Source organism: Borostomias antarcticus, assembly GCF_949987555.1.
Source record: "Borostomias antarcticus genome assembly, chromosome: 13".
NCBI lineage: Eukaryota > Metazoa > Chordata > Actinopteri > Stomiiformes > Stomiidae > Borostomias > Borostomias antarcticus.
The window spans coordinates 8,583,894-8,605,529 of record NC_140246.1 but is presented as its reverse complement, the minus strand read 5'-3'; the positions used below and the strand labels follow the sequence as shown (position 1 = coordinate 8,605,529).

The 21,636-nt window shown below is 44.8% G+C and overlaps 2 protein-coding genes across 2 annotated transcripts; both read right to left on the bottom strand.

Annotated features, from left to right (window-relative positions):
• Positions 1 to 497: 497 nt before the first annotated feature.
• Positions 498 to 8,280, bottom strand: LOC311316650 (dual specificity tyrosine-phosphorylation-regulated kinase 4-like). Its single transcript, XM_084447566.1, has 13 exons — positions 7,993 to 8,280; positions 7,288 to 7,374; positions 5,931 to 6,086; positions 5,442 to 5,720; positions 5,161 to 5,297; positions 4,830 to 4,970; positions 4,220 to 4,358; positions 4,025 to 4,106; positions 3,702 to 3,874; positions 2,664 to 2,724; positions 2,407 to 2,536; positions 2,099 to 2,277; positions 498 to 1,986 (listed from the first exon to the last, which is right to left on the bottom strand). The coding sequence occupies exons 1-13, from the start codon at positions 8,014 to 8,016 to the stop codon at positions 1,724 to 1,726; spliced, it is 1,851 nt and encodes a 616-aa protein (XP_084303692.1). The 5' UTR covers positions 8,017 to 8,280; the 3' UTR covers positions 498 to 1,723.
• Positions 8,281 to 12,907: 4,627 nt separating this feature from the next.
• Positions 12,908 to 15,549, bottom strand: rad51ap1 (RAD51 associated protein 1). Its single transcript, XM_084448160.1, has 9 exons — positions 15,498 to 15,549; positions 15,264 to 15,310; positions 14,991 to 15,135; positions 14,305 to 14,411; positions 14,036 to 14,125; positions 13,755 to 13,895; positions 13,445 to 13,633; positions 13,180 to 13,326; positions 12,908 to 13,061 (listed from the first exon to the last, which is right to left on the bottom strand). Exons 1-9 carry the CDS (start codon positions 15,512 to 15,514, stop codon positions 12,925 to 12,927), a joined length of 1,020 nt encoding a protein of 339 aa, XP_084304286.1. The 5' UTR covers positions 15,515 to 15,549; the 3' UTR covers positions 12,908 to 12,924.
• Between the last annotated feature and the right edge of the window lie 6,087 nt (positions 15,550 to 21,636).

Below are 21,636 nucleotides of genomic sequence, written 5' to 3'. Positions count from 1 at the left end.
GTCAGATGAGGGAGAGCAAATATTGTCAGCCTTGTCCTTTGTCCAGCGCCCACCATGATGCTTCTACTTTGTCTACTCTGTAAGCACCACACCAGCCACACTCCACCACTCGGCCTGAAACCCCTCTTACTCCAGCTGTATGGAAATGTGAATCAGGAAAAATCACGTATCCTTGTTTAGTCAAAGCTGAGTAGCCAAGCATTGTAGTGGTGATACACACTTCCACAATGCAGATTTGATTTAATCAACATGGTGAAATAATGTGAAAAGGTAATAATTCTGAAACATTAATTTATTCAACATTTCAAATACTGTAATTTTCAAACTGCATTACAACCACAATACTCTATGAAATTAGCAAACAACTGTTTGTTGTAGGACAACTAATTCTGGTGTCACAATGCTAGTATTGATGATCTGTTTACTGTAGGTTTATATTTATACCTGTTCTTTTTTATACATTTTTTCACCTGCATTATTTTTCAAAATATAGTTGAATTTTTAGGGTTTTAAACACAAATTCCATTCAAGACAGCAAACAGTAGTCCTATCACAATACATTGTTTTGCTAGTACGTTTTAGGGATACAACACCGTTACAGCTGGATGATGAACAGAATTTTCATCAGTGCACAAAAAGCAGAATGTAACATTTAGAAAGTCAAGAAATATCCCTGAGCTCCAAATAAAATCAAACATGATTTTGGTGTTTAAAACACTGTTTTGTGAATTAAGTGCAAGGTTTCTCACCCCAGAAGGCACCAGCTCTCTTCTCTTAGGAGTTCAATCACCACAAAATAAGCATGTATGATACTATTAAATAACATTTAAAAAACTTTAGAAAAAGTTCATTTTACATTGAAAATCAAATACTAACCTACTAACCATGTGCCTTCACACATGTAATTCATATCAGGTCACATGCTCAACCAACAACCTCTCTCATAATTGTACTAAATTGTTAAAATGCCAGAAGTTGCTTTCCCACATTACAAATGAAGCAAGCATTATGACCTTCTTCAATGTACCTGATCTTGAGACAAAACAACACTTTGTTTGGCCTATGTTTTATTTAAAAAGTTCCCAACAATAGTGAAGCAGTCAAAATGTACTTTTTAAAAATAGGCCTACAAACACAGTTAAAATCAGAAGAGAAGTGACATTGGATGCTGAAAGGCACATATGACTAAAGAGCTGAGGCCTGGCCAGAGTATATTCCTGTTTTGTAGACACTGACGCCCAAAAACAACCAAATCTACTCTCAGATATTGGCATGTAAGTCAGTTTTTTTTTTCTTCTTTCATTTGCCACCTGAGGGCCTTTTCCTGCAACAATATGAACAGTTTCCACACAAGCCCTGTAAACTGTTCATTTTGTATGTTCTCACTTGGAATTAAACGGTTATATCCTAAGGAACAACCAATAGCGTTCTGTAATAAATTAGTAAAGGACATCAAAAATTATATGGTCAACCGTTTCGAATCAATAGAAAAGTTAATCCATTGACATGGTAAGACAAGTTTGTTGAATACTGCAAGTGCATACATAAAACCTGCAAGTCTAACTGACAGTAAACCAAATGGGAATTGAATAGCCTCCCCAAAATCTACAAAATTGGAAATACCCTAGCCCTTACCTCAGTGTGTTATAATCATGTGCCTTTTTATAAAACATAACCCATGCATCCCCCTAGCCCACCCCCCTGCCCCGTGACCCTGGGGGGCTCAAGTGGTGGGGGGCAGGCCCTGTGACAGCGCCGGGCAGTTTGGCTCCTCAGCAGGCACCGTCGGGGGTCTGATGACAATGTGAACAGTACTGTCCCTCGCCGCTTCCTGCCTGCCGCTGACCGCTCTGGCGCTCATGGTCCTGCCCTCGCCCACCTTCTCCTCAGCAGAAGCCCCGATCGGCCGCAGATGCTCCGACGACGCCATCTTCCGAGAGTTCTCTCTCTTGGGCCTGTCGGTGGGCTTGATGAATTCTTTCTCAACTGTGTTAGATTTGGAGAAAACATGTTTTATTTTTCCACGTCGAAATGAGCTATTACTTGTATAGAGTCTTCACATGCAGTGGCAGCCTGTCACGGAGGCCGGGACTCTTACCGGTCCTGATGGTGGCTGGTCTGTGGGAGGTGTGCGCCATGGTGCTGTCCACGCTGCTGTGGCTCTCAGTGGGCCTCCGCCCGGGGCGGGTCTTGGGCCGTGTCTTGTGGAGCCGAGCCTCCTGGATCCAGCCGTGCTGCATGGCCTCCTCTGGTGTCATACGCTTCTTAGGGTCCCACCTGACCGGAGGAGCAGAGGGAGAGAGACAGAAGGGTGGTGAAGAACGGATAACCTGGCGGCAGAATATCAGCGGCTTACATATTCCCATTATGTTCTTGTTATAATGTTCTCGTGGAGAGTAAACTCACGTCAGGCAGTGCTGAATGAAGTCCAGAAATAGAGGATCCTTGGTGTTCAGCACACTGGCAAGATCCTTGGAGTTGGGCCGTCTTTTTCTCCCCTTGCTGTTGGTGATGTTCCTGGGATTGCCCTTGGAGTCTGCATGATAACCAGAACCGGAACAAATCCCCAAGAGGACCTCTAACTAACAGCTATTCATCCACATTGATTATGAGCAGACAGAACAGACAGGAACGTCATATTGGCAATCTATTGAGACGCTCACCGAAAAACAGCCTCTTCCTGGTCGCGGTCTGCAGGAAATGATTTGAAGGCATCCCCAAGACCTGAAACCGCAAGGGCCCATCAAGATGAATAACACTGGACACACAGTACACATTAGTTAGCCCAGCTAGCTAGCCTGACGGGTATGCCACTGTTGTTCCTGTTCCTCCTCTCTCACTAATTGAGCAGGGCCGGGCCTCGGCCCCAGCTAGCGAGCACAGGTGTTGGCAGTCGTCATCAGTCCGGCTGCTTCCACTTTCCATCAGGACAGCCACCTACAAAGTAGCTGCTGGGGACAGAGACCCGACACTTGAACGTTGACTTTAGTACGACTCCCTCCGTAAACCCAGTGTCTCAGCTCCATCCACGCTCCTCACTCTTCATCGCCCGATCACGGCAAAGCCCCACCAGGACCAAAGCCTGTCTCCGGTATCCCTTTCCCCGTTTAATCAACCACCCAGGATTCCCCCTCACTCTCTTGGACTGCCCACCTCCCAACAGGGCCGGACTGGGTGCATATTTCACACCAGGAAATGTAGCCCCAGTCAGGCCACAAGCCGAGCTGACGCGGTGAGATGGAACACCTTCAGTTTCGTTTTGTTGATGGGGGGGGGGGGGGGGTGCTGCGCGATTTGTTGACGGGGGGACGGGGGGGGGGCAGGCCAGTGCTCCCGATGGCCAGTCCGCCCCTGCCTCCCAAGCTCGACCCAGGCCCGCCCCTCTGGACTGCCCTTTCGGATCTCGGAGTCTCTAGTTTAGGTAGTGTCGCAGCATATGTCCAACACCCCCTACTCCATTCACACACTCACACATTGTTAGTCACACACCTCATAACACTTCACCTAGGCACCACACACTTTCCACTAGGTAGGTTAGGATAGGGATTATTTTCTTTAATAAATTGTTAACTTTGTTTCAGTCTCTGTTTCTGGGGTACCACCACATTTGGCTGCTCAAGTTTCGGGAGGGCATAACACTCAAAGCAACAATAAATGGGCCAGTGCTAGCAGTAGCATGCTAACAGAGTCTAGCTAGCTACCTCCAGCATGCAGGCGATCTGCTCCACCTCGCTCTCCCCAGGGAAGAGTGGGAAGCCAGTGTACAGCTCCACCAGGAGACAGCCCAGGCTCCACATGTCGATGGCCATGCTGTAGGGGTGGCCAAGGATCACCTCCGGAGAGCGGTAGAAACGGCTCTGGATGTAGGTGTAAACTGAGGAGGATGAGGAGGAGTAGGAGGAGGGAGAGGGGAAAGAGAAGAGAGACATTTGTGATGAGACACTGGTACCCCATGGGCAGAGCAATGAGAGTCTGTCCCTCTGTCAACAGATTGATCAGAAGACCGTTTACAGAGAACACCCACTTCTCTGCTGTTCATAGCAACTAGAGCCAAAGTCGATCACTTTGATGTTCCCTTGGCCTTTGCTGGACAGGAGGATGTTCTCCTGAAGGACAAACACAAAAGTCTGAGCTATTTCCCCTTCACTTAGCGCACGTTATCTCACAAGCAATACGGCAGCACTTAGCCTTACATCCACAGATAGCTAGGAATCCTTACCAGTTTCAGGTCACAGTGGATGATCTTCTCCTTGTACAGCATCTGTAGGCACCTGAGCAGGGAGTAAGCGAAGCGTCGCACCAGAGCCTGGCTGAAGCCTTGGAAGTTGTTCTTCTTGATCAATTCGTACAGGTTCACTCTGCACAGTCAGAGAGGGATGTATAATCATCATTTATAGGTCAGCTCATTTATAAGTCAGCTCAGAGGGCGCTAAGGCTCCTTGGACAGGACATGTACATTTACGAACATGGCATGGCATGTACTTACCGTACTTACTTGATTTACACCTGAATATTGCACACCTTAGGCATGTCTGCGCCATCTAGGCATGCTAAGGAACCTACTGTTAAACACTTGTTTATTTGCACTGTTGTATATTTGGATTTCTGTACATTTTGTATTGTAAATGTGTATCTAGTCTGGATTGTGTTACTCTGTTGTCCGCTGATGGTGTAACAGTGCAGATCAATAAAGTACCTTCTACATTTAAGCTTTGAATATTAGAGCAATCTTCATATTGTACATTCCTATTCACCAACCTTAAATACTCTCGCCTAAACATAGCAGATAATATGTGAGTGTGAGTTTTCTCCTCCTGTGTCCAACCCACCCCAAGAGCTCAAATGAGATGCACAGGTGGTTGCGGAAGTAGAAGGACTCCTTCATGTGGATGACATTGTGGCTGTTGTCCTTGTCCTTCCTCCGCACAGAGTCCAGGATCTTCAGCTCGATCATGGCCTGGTGGTGGAACCTGCAACCAGCACAGCCCAAAAACAACATGAGGACTATGCTACTGGAGTGTCCATTCAAAGTAGCAACCTATTATATTACAATTTAAAAGAGATTGGTATTATGATATCTTAACGTCATGTTATTACTGGCGAGTTACTCATTTGTAACAAACATGTACAATGCACTCCATACTATCTTGGTTATGTTACCTTTTCTTGTTGCGAATGACCTTAATGGCCACGTGCTCATTGGTCTTATGATCAAGGCACTTCAGGACCTGCCCGAATGATCCTTTGCCAATCACCTCCAGCATTTCAAACCGGTAGCCGATGTGGTCATGCGTGACCTGCCGACAAACAGACACTCTTTACTTATAGCTTTAGAACAGTACTTTACAGTATGGGAACAACTGTTGATGAAACAATCAGTGAAAATATCAGCATTCAAAACTCTCAAAAGTTTCAAAAGTCAAAAGTCTCACTGTGGTTACCTTCAGGTAACCTCCCTGTTCATCGTCGTAGCCCGCGTTGTGGGGTAGCCCATGGGAGCCCTCAATCTTCTTGGCGTCCAGGCCCAGGTACCAGATCTGCGCATAGTCCATGATCTCCTCCTGCTCAAACTCAGTCAGGCGGTCCTTGAAGAACACAAGGACGTCGGTAGGGGACATAGGCAGCGGGTGCCCCTCAAAAGACCTCTCCTCCTGGGGCTTGTTCTTGCTGTTGAGGGACTCTGACAGGCTCTCCACTGTGGAGCTCCGGGACCTGTCCTCCTGCCAACCAGAAAGCCCCCAGAGTCAAACCCACTGCGGTCAACTCCATGTAGAGATCCTACTGTACATCGTCGAAACCAACACGGTTGACACTGTCGTGCATTCTGCCTGACACCAAATCTAACTCGAGGGATGGTGGCGTTCAATCCGAGATGCGCGTTTTTAACACAGACTGAGAGATTTATTAAACGAATTGAAATGAGGACTGACCTGGAAACCGCCCTGCTGATAGCTGTTGTGCAGCCCCTTGCAGGGGATGTGGGGCAGGGCACTGTCCGACTGGTGACGGGTCTTGGCGTTGCTCACAGCCAGGGGCCTGGACTCCAGGTGGGGCAGAGTACCTGTTCCTTTGCCCGTGCCAAGGTTCTACAGCCAGGGAGAAGAGAGCAAGTCATATTGAGGTAAGAGGTGAAATGAAACTCCTCAGAAATGTGTCGGGGGCCTGTCACACAACCTGGGGTCGAAGACATAGAGGGAAACAGAGACGGGTGGTGGGTGTTCAGTGTTTTCCCGCTGATCGGTAACAAGGAAGCAGTCCCCCCCCCCACACCGGGGGGGCGAGTAGAGTTACCCGTCAGGGTGAGAGGGAGAGACGGTGACAAAGGCCGTGACGTCTTCTCTCGACAGAAGCTTTCACTGCAGCCCCCAGTTGGAGGGCTTTATCTGGTAGAGACTCTCTCGCCATCTCTCTTTCCTATTTCTTTTTCCTACTCCTATTCTGAGGATCTGTGTAGCAAATACTGGCATTGCTGAGTAACAAATCCTCTCTACAGCTGTCCTAATGTCACCCCAGGGCAGCTTGTGTGTGAACGACAAAAGCTTTGCCGTTATAAAGCTCTCGTGCCACCCTTTCCTTATTGATAAAAAAAAACAGCAGTGCTGAATTGAAGAGCATCCTATTAATAGAATCCTGGCTTAATCACCAGGGCTCGGGTTACCCACATCCATGGGGTTACCAAAGGATCTGCCAGTTGGATTATTAGAAACCTATAAATAGCAACAAAGGCATAGAGATGACTGTTCTCTGCACCCTGCATGTTGTATCATGCTATACAGCAGGACGATAATCTTTGTTCATTAGTATGTAACCCTTTTGGGGAGGATACAGGAAATGTACTTTGCAAAAATAAATCCTATAGCAATAAGGGACCATTTTTGCATTTGTGTGTGTGTGTGTGTGTGTGGGTACAGTATGTGTGTGTGTGTGTACACGGTACATGCACGCTCTCAGAGGAGGAGCATGTTAGTCACTGGTCAGTCACTATCAGCACGATATATTGACCGTGCCTTTACATTACATTACATTCATTTAGCGGACACTTCTAGTGCTAAAGCTTAAGTGCAAGAACCTTGTGTCTGAGGTTTGCACTGGGGAGCTGTGTGGTAGTAATCCTCCAGTTACAGCTCACGCTGTAGTAGTAGTACTACTCCACGCTGCCAAATCATAACACAGTCATAGGGTCTCCCCAGGGCTCCCAAACAACGGCTCTAGAGGAGGACCAGGGAGCCCTGATGCACTGGGGGTGGTTTCCCTGTGCACAGGAGCTCAGAGCGGGGATAAGGTTACCTGCTGCCGGTAGGGCCGGCTGGATCCCAGGCGGGGGCCTTCAGCCTGGACCTTGTGTTGCTGGGGGAAAGCTTCAGGCCTCGCTGCCTGTGGGGATCGGGAGAGAACGGAATGTTTGTGTATAACTTGCACATATGATTAAAACCCTATAATACACCTACACCTGTGCACCCACACAGTCTTCTGGGAACACATACAGTACACACACACCACACACACACACACCTACCTAACCCACATATCTCCAGCATATAACGTTAATTAATCTGTGAAGAACAAGACATCCTATGCTGTATATTCAAGTCAATGCTGCAGTAATACGCAATAGCAGCACCCCCTGAAGAAAGCAAATGGCATTAGGCCAAAGCTTCAGAGACCTACTGTAATCATGGACACAGCATACAAAGCATCAACATGGATATCAAATTCATGGCAAAGCACAGGAGAGGAATGGCCCTGAGCAGACCAGACAGGGTTAGTCGAATTGAAGGTCAGTGAGGCCAAGAAGCCACAAGTGATCATTACACTGCCATCTAACTCCCCCCAAGACACCGTCAAACCCCCTGCTGTTTAAAAAGCAAGTTGGAGTGAAGAAATATCCATGCCTGAGGCACCAAATCAAGATATATAGTGAACTGAGGCTACAAAATCAACCGATTGTATGCAATTACGGTACAAAACACATTATTCTTATTCATATCTCACCTTGATATTAATTTCAGGAAACATTCTGATAGCTACAATGGAAAGTGGAAGGGTTATCCAATAGAAAATGTAAATGTTTATGAAAAAGATGGCACTATAAATCCCATGTAGACGCAAGATGTGAGGACATCTTCAAACTGTTCAATCCTTGCGTTTGAAGAAATCGATGTTCAAGTAAGTATCCTTCTGACATCAAACTGACGTTGCGCAGTCCAGTAGCCTACCTGTGCGCAACTGAGGGAACGGCTTTCGTCACCCGAAGATTATGAAGAGGATTCAGGCTGTTGGGTAATATTGACGCTTGTTGTCGAGAAAGCCAACAGTTAGGGTGCACCAGATTGACAGATTACTCCACATCGACATACTGGGCTATATATCATGACTATTTCTCAACACCTGGGCTATACTCTCCGAAGTAGGCATGCATGAATCACCTCGCGCGTTAAACCGTTATACCAGAACAGCGATAGACTACAGGGAGAACAACATATTGGGATCTAGTTATTGGTAGCTAGGCTACTTATCCATCGCAGGACAACGAACCCTGAAAAAAAAAAAAAAAGAAGCTAATCCTGGAAATCCTTAGGGTCGGCCCTCGCGAAGTTTTCATCTTCTCGGTAAAAGGGGTTGAACGGCAATAATGCTCACGCGTAAAGTTCACAGAGCTAGTGAACACACACGCATGCTGAAAGGCAACAACACGTCCGTCCCAGCTAATGATTATCTACCCCCCAGCAAGTCACCATACCAATAGCCATACAACAAAACATTTAGATAATATCTAGTGGTTTCTCTTTCTCTCTCTTTATTGCCCACATTTACTGCTACTGAACAACATATACATGCATATACATTTAGATTGCCACACACTCACAAGGGAAGATCATGCTACTGTGGAGGAGATATTCGCTTACACTATGCACCATACCCCCACGCAAGTGAGGTGGGTGATATGATGAAGCCTATACGTCAGCATGGATGACTTATCTTTGAGAAACCATCCGCCCTCATAGATGGGAAAGGCCGGGGGCAGACACGACTACCAGAATAGCAGCCTTGCTGGGCACAAGCATGGTTGTCTTTCCTTTGCTGTCGGTTTCTGTATCATTTTGTGTAAAAACTTCTAAAGCTAATCCCTTATATTTCCCCAGTTGAGATTGTAAGACATAGAAATATGAAAAGCCTACTTTAATATTTACTTTGTTACATTGGATAAGCAATTTAATGCACAAACTCTCTCTCTCACACACACACACACACACACACACACACACATTGTGGTGGCATTCTGCTGCAGTGTAGTGGAGGGCATCTTTGCGGTTGTGTGTTTACACAGCGGGGAGAGGCATCCATGACTAGGGACCACCCATTTGCCTAATCCAGCTCAGGCTAAATCCAATTAATGAGTCTGGCGAGAGCTACAGCAGGAGCATGAGCACAACAGCAGAGGTGATCCACAAAGCAGCCTGGCACAGAGTATGTCGATGCATTACGTCAACAAACATGGATTTCTAAAGACAGATCCAATACAGGTTCTTTAGGTATTTGACACGTTGTTCTCACCTGTTTATACCATAGCACATGGATGAACAGAAGTATTGAAAATGTATACAAGAAGGAATTAAACAGATGCAGCCTAGATCACAAAAGCCTCTTTGGTGTATATCCAAGGATGCACTACTGAAATTGAAGTCTGATCAGTTCTAAATTAGCAGCAGGGGGCGGGAAATACACCCCACAAAGCAGCATGCAGCATGGGCAGACCTGCTAAGCGGAACCCATAACCTACTAGCCTGTCAACAGTTGGGTATTTAGCTGTTTGCTGTGAAATAAGTCAGCGGTCTCTCGGGTCTCATCTGGTCCTCATCCTCCTCACTCAGGATGGGCCAGTGGCTGACCAGCTTTACTGGGTAGGAGGCTCTGCCAAAAGAACCATACTGTGCATCGGATTCTATCACTGCTGCTCACACCAAGAGACAAGTGTCTGGAGTATAGTGTTCTGGGGCAGCTGGCCGGCCATGCCATGCAGCTGGGGTCAGAGAAGCAGGTCAGCCTGGCTGGTCACGGTGAACACTACCCTCCACACAGTTGTCTCAGACACCTCGGGCAGGGCAGACAGTGACCGGGCAAAGAACAAGGCAGCGAATGACAGACTATGGGCTGCATTCAGGTCATCTTCTGGAAACGTCATTGTAAAACTATGGGTGTCCATCACAGAGGAACACGACTCCTTTCCTTCGCACGATTTATGAGTCAGAGAAAAGGGAAGATCACGCAATTTTGCTTTAAGACTACAATATCAACTCCTCCAGTAGCAACGGTCTAAAACTGTCTGCCAACAAACTAAAATAGTCTAATGAGCCAGTCCAAGAACACCAAATTGATGTGCTATCATTATTTCTGTAACTAGATAGATCATTTTTGGTCCCCAGGCGGAAATTGTTGTGTTAGAGCAGTAAGGACAACAAAAGGGCATGAACTGGATTAAATCCGAATTCATAGTAAATACACAAAATGTACAAAATAGCTACAAAAAGGATGTACAAAGTACTTCTCAGTGGCTGTAGAACCATGTTTTTGGCTCAACACTCATAAACCATGAACACAAGTGTAAACAACCTCGAGATTCCATTATTGCTACGTCCTTCATACAAGTACTATGTTATGTCTTACAACCTGTTTGCATTGTCTGCCGCCCTGAGCCATCTGTCAGCAAATCCGGCAGGTCTGTTCCACTGGCCGCTGTCCGTGAGCTGGAGACCAGAGCTACAGTAGTCTGGCTCACTGTCAGCCAGGTAAGCCAATAGTATTATATTATATTGCACTGTACTTTAGATTGCTATTCTTGCACTTTGCCTTCAGCACTAGATTATGTTCTTATAAGAGTCACTTGTTTTAGAGAGAAGATGCACTTGTGAGTTCTGGCAAGTAGTAGTACATTGGCTCTTCCTACGTTAAATGCAATTATTGTTAGTCGCTTTGGATAGAAGCGTCTGCTAAATGACTGTAATGTAATGTAATGTAGTACAGTAGTCTGGCTCACTGTCAGCCAGGTAAGCCAGTAGTACATTGTCTGGCTCACTGTCAGCCAGGTAAGCGAAGAAAGTTTACGTCACCCCCTCCCCACACACACACAAACACACACACATACATACAAGGTCAACTTTTATTTTTAACATACAAACAAACACACAAATTGCAGTTCTTTCTTATACTGTACTGTACATATTTTTGATGATTTTGATGATCAGGACTAATCACAAAAACATGTAAGCTACAGGAGCTGCACAGTGCAACAGATGATCTTGGTGACAGTAAGCTTAGTCATTAACATAGCAACAAATGGAACTGGAAACTAAGCCACAATGCATCATGATGCTTTCATAATTTTAAATCTAGAATGTTGTCTGTGACAAAAGCAAGCCTTACTTTATTAACCTTTAAAAAATCCATTATAGACTTAAAACACTCTTCATCAGCCCTTGTTCAGTTCTTGAGAGTAGGCCTACAGTACAAGTCTGTGGCAATCATGTGTAGCCAGGCCTAATTAACACATTTTTAACAAGGAAGCCATCTCAGTAATGACATTTCAAGCAGCACCGCACTGAAATGTTTTCAAGAGCTGAACAAGGGATGTGCATTGCGCATGTGTATTCATGTGACGTGCATGTGTATTCATGTGACGTGCATGTGTATTCATAACATCTCAGTCATGTTCCTGGCTTCAGGCTCCTTCTCACTGCTATGCTGCACGCAGGCTTATTTCCCCATGGGGATAAATAAAGAGCTATCGATCTAACATAGCAACCGAACAGAACAGAGTGCACTCCCATCACCCTTTCTCTGTCTTTGATATGCAAAGTGGAGGGATGCCCTTTTTTCAAGCTACATGTTCTGCCCCCCTAAGCTATTCTTATTATAGATCCCACTCCCAGGTACTGCAGATACTAGGTCTCCCACATGGCATATAAATCTACCACTGTAATAACAGATTATTGCTGCAGTCACACAGAGTGCAATCAACAGTGAGGCTATGTGAATCATGGGCCACTTCTGATTGAAATGTCACTGTCTTACATACACAAAGTAAGTTTTAAATATGTAGCCTACCTTTTTCAACAGTGGGGAACGCATTCTTTCCTGTCTTTGATAAGTTTATCTAACTTCTTTTTGAGCTCTTTTCTGAAAGAAAAATATTTCAGAGGTTTATGTTCTGATTTCCTAGTTAGTTTCACATCAATATTCAAGTAAGGCTTTATGTACATTGAACAACTTATCAATCATGCTCACTTTGGTTCAGCAGATGGATTTGTGGTGCTCATGATTGCTGCTGCAACTTGCAAAGCGGAAAATAAATCTCATTATGCTATCAGGATGATGTCATAATGGGGCCAAATTCACAAGTTCTGTTCTGTTGGCAGTGTATGCGCTGATCTAACCTTTGACAATATTGTCAATACTTGCAATGCAATACTTAGTTTATACATTCTATCAAATGTTATTAAACAAAACTCTGGATGGGGGGGAAAAAATGTACATTTTACATTTCACAGATAGTTTTACGCTACCTTAAATTTTTAATGTTTTATATTTACATAATTATACAAATCTTTACACAAAGCTAGGCTACTGTTTTCTGAAGTAAAAATCAAAATCAAGGAAAAAATACATTTACGACAATAGATAATAAAAAACAATATACATCCACCCGAGACAGCCATTGCACCATGAACACTTTCACATGCTGCATATGAAAACTATGAAACAGTGTATGATAATCATTGCTTTCACACACAACATGTGAAAGTGTTCATGATGCAATGAGTACACACGGTTAAATCTTTGAAATATATAATTATTAAGAGTGTGAAACAGACAACAAAAGAGGGTCCTAAAAGTAATCTGCCATATGAAGACACAGAGGCAGTCGGGTTAGTCAGTCAGATGGACGGCGACGCTTGGATGTAGAGGTTTGACCCGCACGCGGCGGGACAGCCCGAGACGCAGCCCCAGCCCCGGGGACTTCACCGAGACACTCTGGGACGAGACGGGACTTCTTCCTATCTGAGCTGTTGAGAGGAGGAGAGAGAGTACGATATGAGGGAGAGAGAGAGCACACCCCTTTTGTTTCAGGCCTTTTTTTTGAGATTGCAATGACCTTGGAACTCTGGAATCATTGGGTCTAACCTGGAGGATTCCACTTGGGTATTCTGCCCCCTGCTGGACTGGGACTGGCAGAGACAGCCGGTCTGGATATAGGAGGGGTGGAAGGAGGCCTTTTCTGGACAGGTGCAGGTTTGGCTACAACCGGACTTCTGACCACTGTAGGATTCGCTGTGCAGCATTAAGGACAAGAAGTTCACAGGAGCATAGAGACTAAAGATAAAATACATTTAAAAAAAAAACTCAATAAAAAATATCACCTCTTCTGAAATTCAGATCAGATGCTTACCTGTTAACTGTTGCTTGGCTTTGGCTGGTTTGGGTGTGGGCGGTTTTTCCTTTTTGGAGACCTGTGGCTGTTTGGTGTTCTCTTTCTTTGCCGTTTTCTCTTTCCTGTTATTCGTCTTCGCTTTCTTTACGGTGAACTCCTCGTCGTCGCTCTCTGCCTGATCACTGAAGTCATCATCACTTTCTGAATCTGATAGGAAATGAATGAATTGCACATGAAATGCAGTACACACACTAAAATGCCTGGTACGCAACAGGGACGCAGAGACTTAGAGAAGTCAGTGCATTTTGGTTGGTCTACAACAACCTACCCGGGGTTCCCTTTGGCTGGTAGTCCTCGTCCTCGTCTTTCAGCATGGAACTCTGCTGCTCTGTGACCTTGGAGGCAGCTTTCCTCTGTCCTCTAGACAGGGCACAGGGGGATCTCTGCTCACTTGTGATCTGGTTAAGGCCTAAAGAAAAATATCAGGCACAATCACATCAAAGTGCTCACTGGCCCAGCTCAAAGCCAAGTTATTCTGCCGTCACACCAGATATGGATGTATGCATATGGCATAATGTCACTACCAGCATTAGAGGAAAAAACACTTACCCAAAAGGTTAATGTCCACACTGCAGTTGGTAAGACGCAGTGCTGCTGGATCTGTAGTCTCATCATTTTTTTGTGGTTGAATCTTAACATCTTCTCATAAGTAGTAGAAAAATAAATCAGGGAACTCACTCTTTAATTATCAAAGGCTGTGCATAGTGTGCTATTTATAGCAACTTAAATTTCCTTGATAATTCTTCCCGCCTTCACTCAAGAACTAAAATCAATTAGCAACATACCAATCTGTGAGGAAATAGCAGACCAATACAAACCTTTGTTATTATAACACTTTTCCTCTTTTGACTCTGCCGTCTGGAGCATGGAGAGTGTAAGGGCTGCTTCCAAATCTCTCGAATACACCTTGTCATCCACTAGTATTCTGAAAAATACAGGGGGAAATCCTAATATTTGCCAATTATAATTTGATGTGCTGACTGTGCTCAGCTGCTTTAATCATGACACAGCATTAAAAACATGCCCTCTGCCATCATTAGTCTGAAGGGCTCTGTCAACGCTTCATCACACAATGTTGCTCTTTTGAGATGTGACAAAAGGGAGACCACAGGGAGGCTGTCACATTTTAAGATTCATTCCAGTCAGTCCACGTTTTGATTATGTGCCACTTCTCTAAGACCAGTAATCACCCATGTGTCTATTGTTATCTTTACACCACACAGTGACAAACATATTACATATAGTGATTGCCGACAAGGCACACAGCACACATGCAACTTTCGGGGGCTGCCGGTGGAAATTGTTCCCTGCATTTATCCCATCTCAAGCCGTCCTCCTCCAGGGGCAGCCAGGAGCAGTGAGCAGCCATTGCTCATGGCGCCCGGGGACCTAGTCCAAGTGCTCATGTAATTACATTAGGTTACTTCCACAACTAATAAAATAGGGATTAACATCTGCCTTTTTGTTTTCTTTTTGTACACATGGTGGCAATTTGTTTTCCAACCTGTTTTTGTGGACCAGGGATTGTGTGTCACTCTCTTGGCTTGAGGAGTTGGTTGAAGACTTCTTGTTCTTCATCCGTTCATGCTCCTTCACACTATCCCTGGCTTTTTTGCTGGGTGGTGCCTTGGCACAGGCAAAGTCGTCATCTGCCATTGGACAAGATGGCATCACAGTTTAGCTGGCTGACTGACTGTACTCAAATTGCGGCCAAGTGTTCATTTCAAAGGAATCGTGAATCTCGACACTTATAAACATTCTGGGAAAGTCAACTCACCATCGTCATCGAAGTCATCTACGGAATAGTTTACAACCTTTGTCTTCCTGTCAACAAAAAAAGAGATACTAAAGAAACGATGTATTGTCCCCCGGGGTTGGCTAATTAGGGTTAGCAATTAACTAGCTACGTTTGTTATCATCACACTTTCATAACTTTCATAAGTGAGCACAGTAGCGTTAGCCTGGCGTGTACTGACAAGACCAGTGATAGCAGTTAGCACTAGAAACAAACCTTGATGGTCGCTCCATGTCAGTTTCCTTTAGATAACCACGTTTATTTGTTAGCGAATAAATAACCTTTCTAGCTTGCTTGCTATTAACTCTCCCAGATTTAGAGATACTAAATTGGTTAGGCTAGCACTCGCTACCGCTTCCACACACTTCCTCCAACTTTCGAGCAGCCCGCCCGAATAAAGAATTGTGTTGATATCTGACGATTGGCAGTGCATGATTCGATTCGTAAAGGCGAAGGTAGGCTACAGCCAGGCTAACAGAGAGATGTCAGCACAACTTGCTGCACATTGTATATATATGTAAATGCATTTACTAGAGTGAAATTAATAGTTAATAATTTTGCCTAGCAGACGTTAGCTAGATGCTATGTCCGTACAACGTGAATGAAATGACGAATCTACTACCGTTTCGGCTTGCCTGGAGTAGCTTGGCTGCAAAGAGGCAGCATGGACAGGTGAGTGACAACAGTCCAAAATGAAGGTGCTGAGTGTTTCATGATTAATGAAGCCATTGTGATTTTGATAGTTGTATTCATAACCAGTTAGAAGAAGATAGGCTACCATGGACGGACTATGAAATTATGGGCCTCTGGGCACAAACACGTAAAGGGCCCCCCCACCAATTTTATTTATGGCCTTTTTGAATTTGCCCAGTGAGACAGCATCCAATTTTAAGATAATTTGAGAAAATGTACAATAAAAGCAGCTTTACCCAGCTCTGTTTTGACTTGAGGGACCTCAACTCTGTGGGGGGGATTTGCTTTTTGGATTCTCCCCAAAAGAGCTGAAGGGCCCATATTGCATGGAGTACGCTACTTGGCCCCTCTGTAGATAAGCATTCACATAAAGAGTATTATGATGGTTTCTTTCTTGTGACGTCTTCAACGTGAATGTTGAGGCTATTACTTCAGTTTTTCAGCAGGATTTGTGGGTATCTGTTATTGACATGAATGACTAAGCCCTTTGACTATGTCACAAGAAAGGGCACCCTGAGCTCTTGGGCCCCTGGGCCTGATAGGCCCGTACTGTAATAGGTCTTTGCTACCATTTGAAAGGTCAAAATGAGGGTCAATGGCCCAGGTGATTCTAAATGTGAGTAGGGCTACGTTTCCAATATTTGATCACAATCACAGAAACGTTTATTGCCAGGTATGGTTTTCACATGCAACAAATTTGGTTAGGTCTGTTGGTACAGCATAACAATAAACAAAGTGCAAGGACAAGACATGACCGTACAAAATACAAGTGGCAAATACAATTCAATATTATACAGTACAGTGCAATCTACTATAATGTACAAAATAATGCAGTGTCGTGGGGGTCCCAGGCCTTGTTGATGAGGCCAGCTGCAGTCGGGAAGAAACAGTTTTTGTGCCTAAAGTTTTTGATCCATTCCTGATGGACCACAGCCTGCTGCCAGAGGAGAGCTGCTCAAAGAGTTTGTGTCCAAGGTGGGAGGGTTCTGCCTGGAGGGATGGCAGGTTGCAGCCAATCACCCTCTCAGCAGAGCGGATGACACGCTGCAGTCTGGACTTGTCCTTGGCAGTGGTAGCAGCACATTAGATGGTAATCTTGCGATGCCAGACCTTCGAGATCTCCGCCCCAGCACAGCATTTAGAGACTGACTCGTGAGTCTAACTAGATGGTGATGGAGGAGGTGAGGATGGACTCGATGGCGGTGTAGAAGTGTACCATCATTGGCTTTGGCAGGTTGAACACCTTTAGCTGCCTCAGGAAGTACATCTTCTGCGGTGCCTTCTTGGTGAGAGAGCTGGTGTTCAGTTCCCACTAGAGGCCCTGGGAGATGATGGTGCCCAGGAAGCAGAAGGACTCCACAGAGTCGACTGTGAAGTCACCCAGGGGGAGGGGGCTGCGTTCTTTCTAAAGTCCACAACCATCTCCACTGTCTTTAGAGCGTTGAGCTTCAGGTTGCTTTGGCCACACCCAGGACAGCAGATGGTCAATCTCTCACCTGTAGGCGGACTCATCCACCTCAGAGATGAGCCCAATGAGGGTGGAGGTGGAGACCGGAGGTGCAGCTGTTCTTGTACATTGAATAGTTTATTATATTAGCTAGCTGGCTAGCTGATTATTCTGACTTGTACAGCTCCAACATCGTATTGAGCCTAACAAAGGAATATAAAGAATAGAATACAACAGAAATCCATCCATGTAGTTCTAAACCAGTAGGATATTAAACATTGTGGGTGTAAAAAATAACACATTTAATTTTGCCCTTTTGCAGCCAGGGCAGGTATGCATTCAAACCTATGGGATGGCACCAGTGGTCCAGCAGATGGCGCTGTGTGACTGGTCCTCAGGGAGCCCAGCAGACCACAGAGGGACTTGACTCCTGGTGAGTGACATGAAAGTGACACGTCCACACACTGCCCGCCCACACACCCGGGGCCGGAAGCAATCACGGCTCCCTCCTCTTCCTCTCGTTCACGGTACCTCTGAGAGAGAGCACCCGTCTCCCCAGGGTTGTCATTTTCTAGTATGTGGGTGGGTGGCTGCCGGCTGTGGTTTGTCACACAGTGGACCTGGAGGGAGATGATGGGCAGTGATGGTCCATATCCTCGGGCCCAGACGAGGGAGGAGAGACGCGTAGCCACGGGGCCAAAGGGCTTGCGGTCACACATTCCTCCACTCCTACAGGCACTGCCTACAGTCCCGGACCAAAATATCAGACCCAGTCATGTGAACGGTGCGGTCCTGTCATCATCCCTTTCGTTTCACACATATAGTCTGGGTGTTTTGATGTTATCACTCTGGTGGTAGATGACATATCATACAGAGTCTGCTCATTTGTGAGAAATTAGCCTTTCCGGTAGTCGTCTTGCATTGGGCTTCATCCACAGATAGAGCTCTATTTAACTCAGGACAGGAAAGGATTTCAGACATTTTATTTTGTAAAAAATATATATAATGGTGGAAATAACACCATACTCTACCACTATATGTACCCAAACAAAGTCACATGATCATAATATTTGGGGCAGTGGGAACATACAGTAAAGCCTTCTTCTTGTCTTCTGCAAATGTCACATCTACGATTCAGAGTATTAGCCTAAATGATTAACTTTGAACGATCAGTCACCAAATTGTGTTTATTTTTATTGCCAGTAATGACGTCATCAGGGAGTGTGCTTACTTTGAGCGTGATGTCGGAGGTGGAAGTGGTGGTTTTAAGAGGGACAGCAGGCCTTTTTCAGCCTAACCACTGATGGGACTCCTGATTATATGTAGCCTGTAGAATTACTGAAGGACAGTTTGTGTGGGGCTCTTGGAGTGCGATGCAGATGTTCTTACTGATGGCCGATCCGCAGTTGTTATTTGGATCAAGGGAGAATTTTGTTTAGTTTTAAGTAGAGGGCTCCTGGATCAGATCAATAGATAGGACTACAACTATACAGTATATGGATGAAGACTGAAATTACTGCAATGATTTAGTAAAAACATGATATTTTAGACTGTAGCCCAATTAAACATCTGTATCTTATCAGCCCATAGCTTTTTGGGAATGATTACTGGTGCAGCTCAGTTTAAGTAGCATAGGTCTAGAATCTATATATTATATATTTGTCATGTGTGATCTATAGGGGTCACTGCTTATTACAATACTCGGATATCCGGTACCGTGGTTGTGTTTAGCGTGGCGTTATTGTAACCTAGAAATGGGCCTTAGTTCAGATGTCTGGTGGGCATATAAACCAGTTCTGACCACAGCACGACCACAGCGGCCACGGCTCTGGCCCTCGAGGGAACCGGAGTGGGCAGACAGGTCACTTGATCAGTGTGTTCCGGAGTTTGTTTTCTGAGTCCTCTCCTCTTAAGTGTACGCTTTTGGAGACTTTTTCTGTGCACGCACTCGTCTGCCACAATGCTAATTGCTAGTGGGATGCAAGGCGGTAGACAAACAATCACAGGGAGACATAAGGAAGTGCACGCCAGGGCTTAACCACAGAGTCCTAGGTTCATCAGTGTGTCTGAAACTGGGGGAGACTGTCTCAGAGTTGATTGGAGCTTGTGAATTTGTTTACACACACTGTACAGAGCGGTATTGATGATCAGTGTTTCAATAATGGTATAAGAAGAGGATACTTGTTGAATGCCTTATGAGAGTGAAGGTGACAACAGCCTTTATAATGCTTTAGTAACTAGATAATTACATTCTATGGTAGTAGTCTATATTCTGCAACTGTGTCAAATATCCAGACTGATGCAGATATCCAGAATAGAACAGAACAAGAACATAGAGTTCTGTCTTTGGGAAAGGAGCCGAATCAGACTTGTATGAATAAAACATCAGCGCCGTCCGTTCAATCATTCAGTTGTGCTGCTGAATCTTCTTGGGGGGAATGTGAGCACTTGATGAGGGGATGGGGATGTTGGGCTGTTGCCCATGTCAGGCCCTAGGTCAGATGTCTGCAGTATGATTACAAGTGTTGACAGGCGCTGAGGATATAAACAGCATCAAAGGCCTTGCAGTCATCCAGGCCTTTACGCACTTACATACACTCTAATATACCTCTAATATACCTGCATTTAGCTCATGTATAATACTGCTGTACATATTGTATCCAATACATATTTATATCTAACATTCTTATTTATCGTCTGTACATATATGCATATACATATGCCTGTACATACCTGCATTTGCCTGTATATACTATATCTGTACATACCTTTTACCTATCGTATACATATATTTATATAATAACACTTCAGTAAATAGCAGGAAAAGAGCTGTGCACTTGACATCAGTCCTAGTGTTGGTTTGGTCTCCGGTGCGGCAGTCAGGTGCAATAGTCATAAAGTTGCATCAGACATTGCAATGACGATAGTCCCTGCGTGGACTCTAACCTTTGCAATTTTTTTGATCCCTACTAAATCCACTAACCTTTTGATAAGACTTTGAGTCTGGTTATCTTCTTGTGTGCGAGTCCTCTTTTGCAACTTTATAATACCACTTCAACATTGTACCTGATTGCCCTATACTTTACTGATTTTGTTATTGTAGTGTATTGTTATTGCTTTTTACTGTTACGTTTGCACTCTGGTTGCCAAACTTCTTTTCGTTGGACTGTACTTTTGCTGTATAATGACAATAAATTTGAGTCTATTCTAATCTAATTCAAAATAGCATCTCTAAAGCAACATTGTTTGCTATACCCTCCAGTCTGGCACATGGAAGGAAGGCCTCCAGGGATGGGAGTCATTAGGACAACTACCTCTTAAGTGAAGTAGCAGGTTGAAAGACGCGAGTGCCATTAGCCAAGTAGCAGTGGCCAGACTTCTGGAGTGGTCGTGTGCTGTATAGCCTCGTGTGCAAGGCTGAGTTTAGTCAATCTCCTGCGAGGATGTGGTTCTACTAGCCTGTATTCAGTTCTTTTATATATTCACTTCTTTTTCTCCACACATTCTCAATAGCCGGCTATAGAGTAGTTGTCCTTATGATATGAATTTGCCTCTTACGATATGAATTATTTCTGATTGTTGAATGACTCTAAAGACAGAGTCTGTGTGTGTTCCTGATTTGTGCATACACTCATGTGTGCTCAGCTAACTGTGCAAACAGCATATGTCATAGGACCTGTCTCTGTCTGAGAGTGACAGTACCCTGACAGTCTACTCCTCTGTGCTGCTGGAAGACAGACACACCCAGCATTGTGGACCAATCAGCCTCCACAAACCCTCTGACACAGCACCCGGTTCCGATTCAGCCTAATTGGGGAATGCGGTTGCTCTACACACGGGATGGCATGACAGACGCTCCCATGAGGAACATCCTCAGTTAATTATTCCCAATACTGTAAGTTTCAACTGTTAAATTTGAATTTTATGTCATTAGGAAGAAGTGATCATCTCTTGTTTGGGCCTCCTCTCCTACAATGGCAGTCCCTGCATTGCAGATAGTGTGTCTGGAATATTAAAACAAGAAGAGCGGCACAGCTGCACCACTCAGTAATCGAACTACAAATCTGAGCTACAGCACAGTCATCTCACTGCATAAACTGCTTTTCTGTCCTTAAAACATGCACAGGCCTCTTTGGTCTTCTGTTGTTATCAGTTAGTAAATATGAAATATTAAGTAAATCATGTCTGCTTGTTCGATTTCAGAGACTTAAGTTC

Bases quoted from the DNA above. Each gene is read 5' to 3' on its own strand.
- rad51ap1 (XM_084448160.1), bottom strand. The intron at 14,126-14,304 runs GTTTGTATTGGT...ACTTATGAGAAG, and splicing joins AAAGTGTTATAATAACAAAG to ATGTTAAGATTCAACCACAA. The intron at 13,062-13,179 runs GTTAGACCCAAT...TCCTCTCAACAG, and splicing joins ACCCAAGTGGAATCCTCCAG to CTCAGATAGGAAGAAGTCCC.
- LOC311316650 (XM_084447566.1), bottom strand. From the start codon at position 8,016: ATGTTTCCTGAAATTAATATCAAG. The intron at 4,359-4,829 runs GTGGGTTGGACA...CTGACTGTGCAG, and splicing joins ATCTCATTTGAGCTCTTGGG to AGTGAACCTGTACGAATTGA. The intron at 3,875-4,024 runs GTGGGTGTTCTC...CATCCTCCTCAG, and splicing joins TTGCTATGAACAGCAGAGAA to TTTACACCTACATCCAGAGC.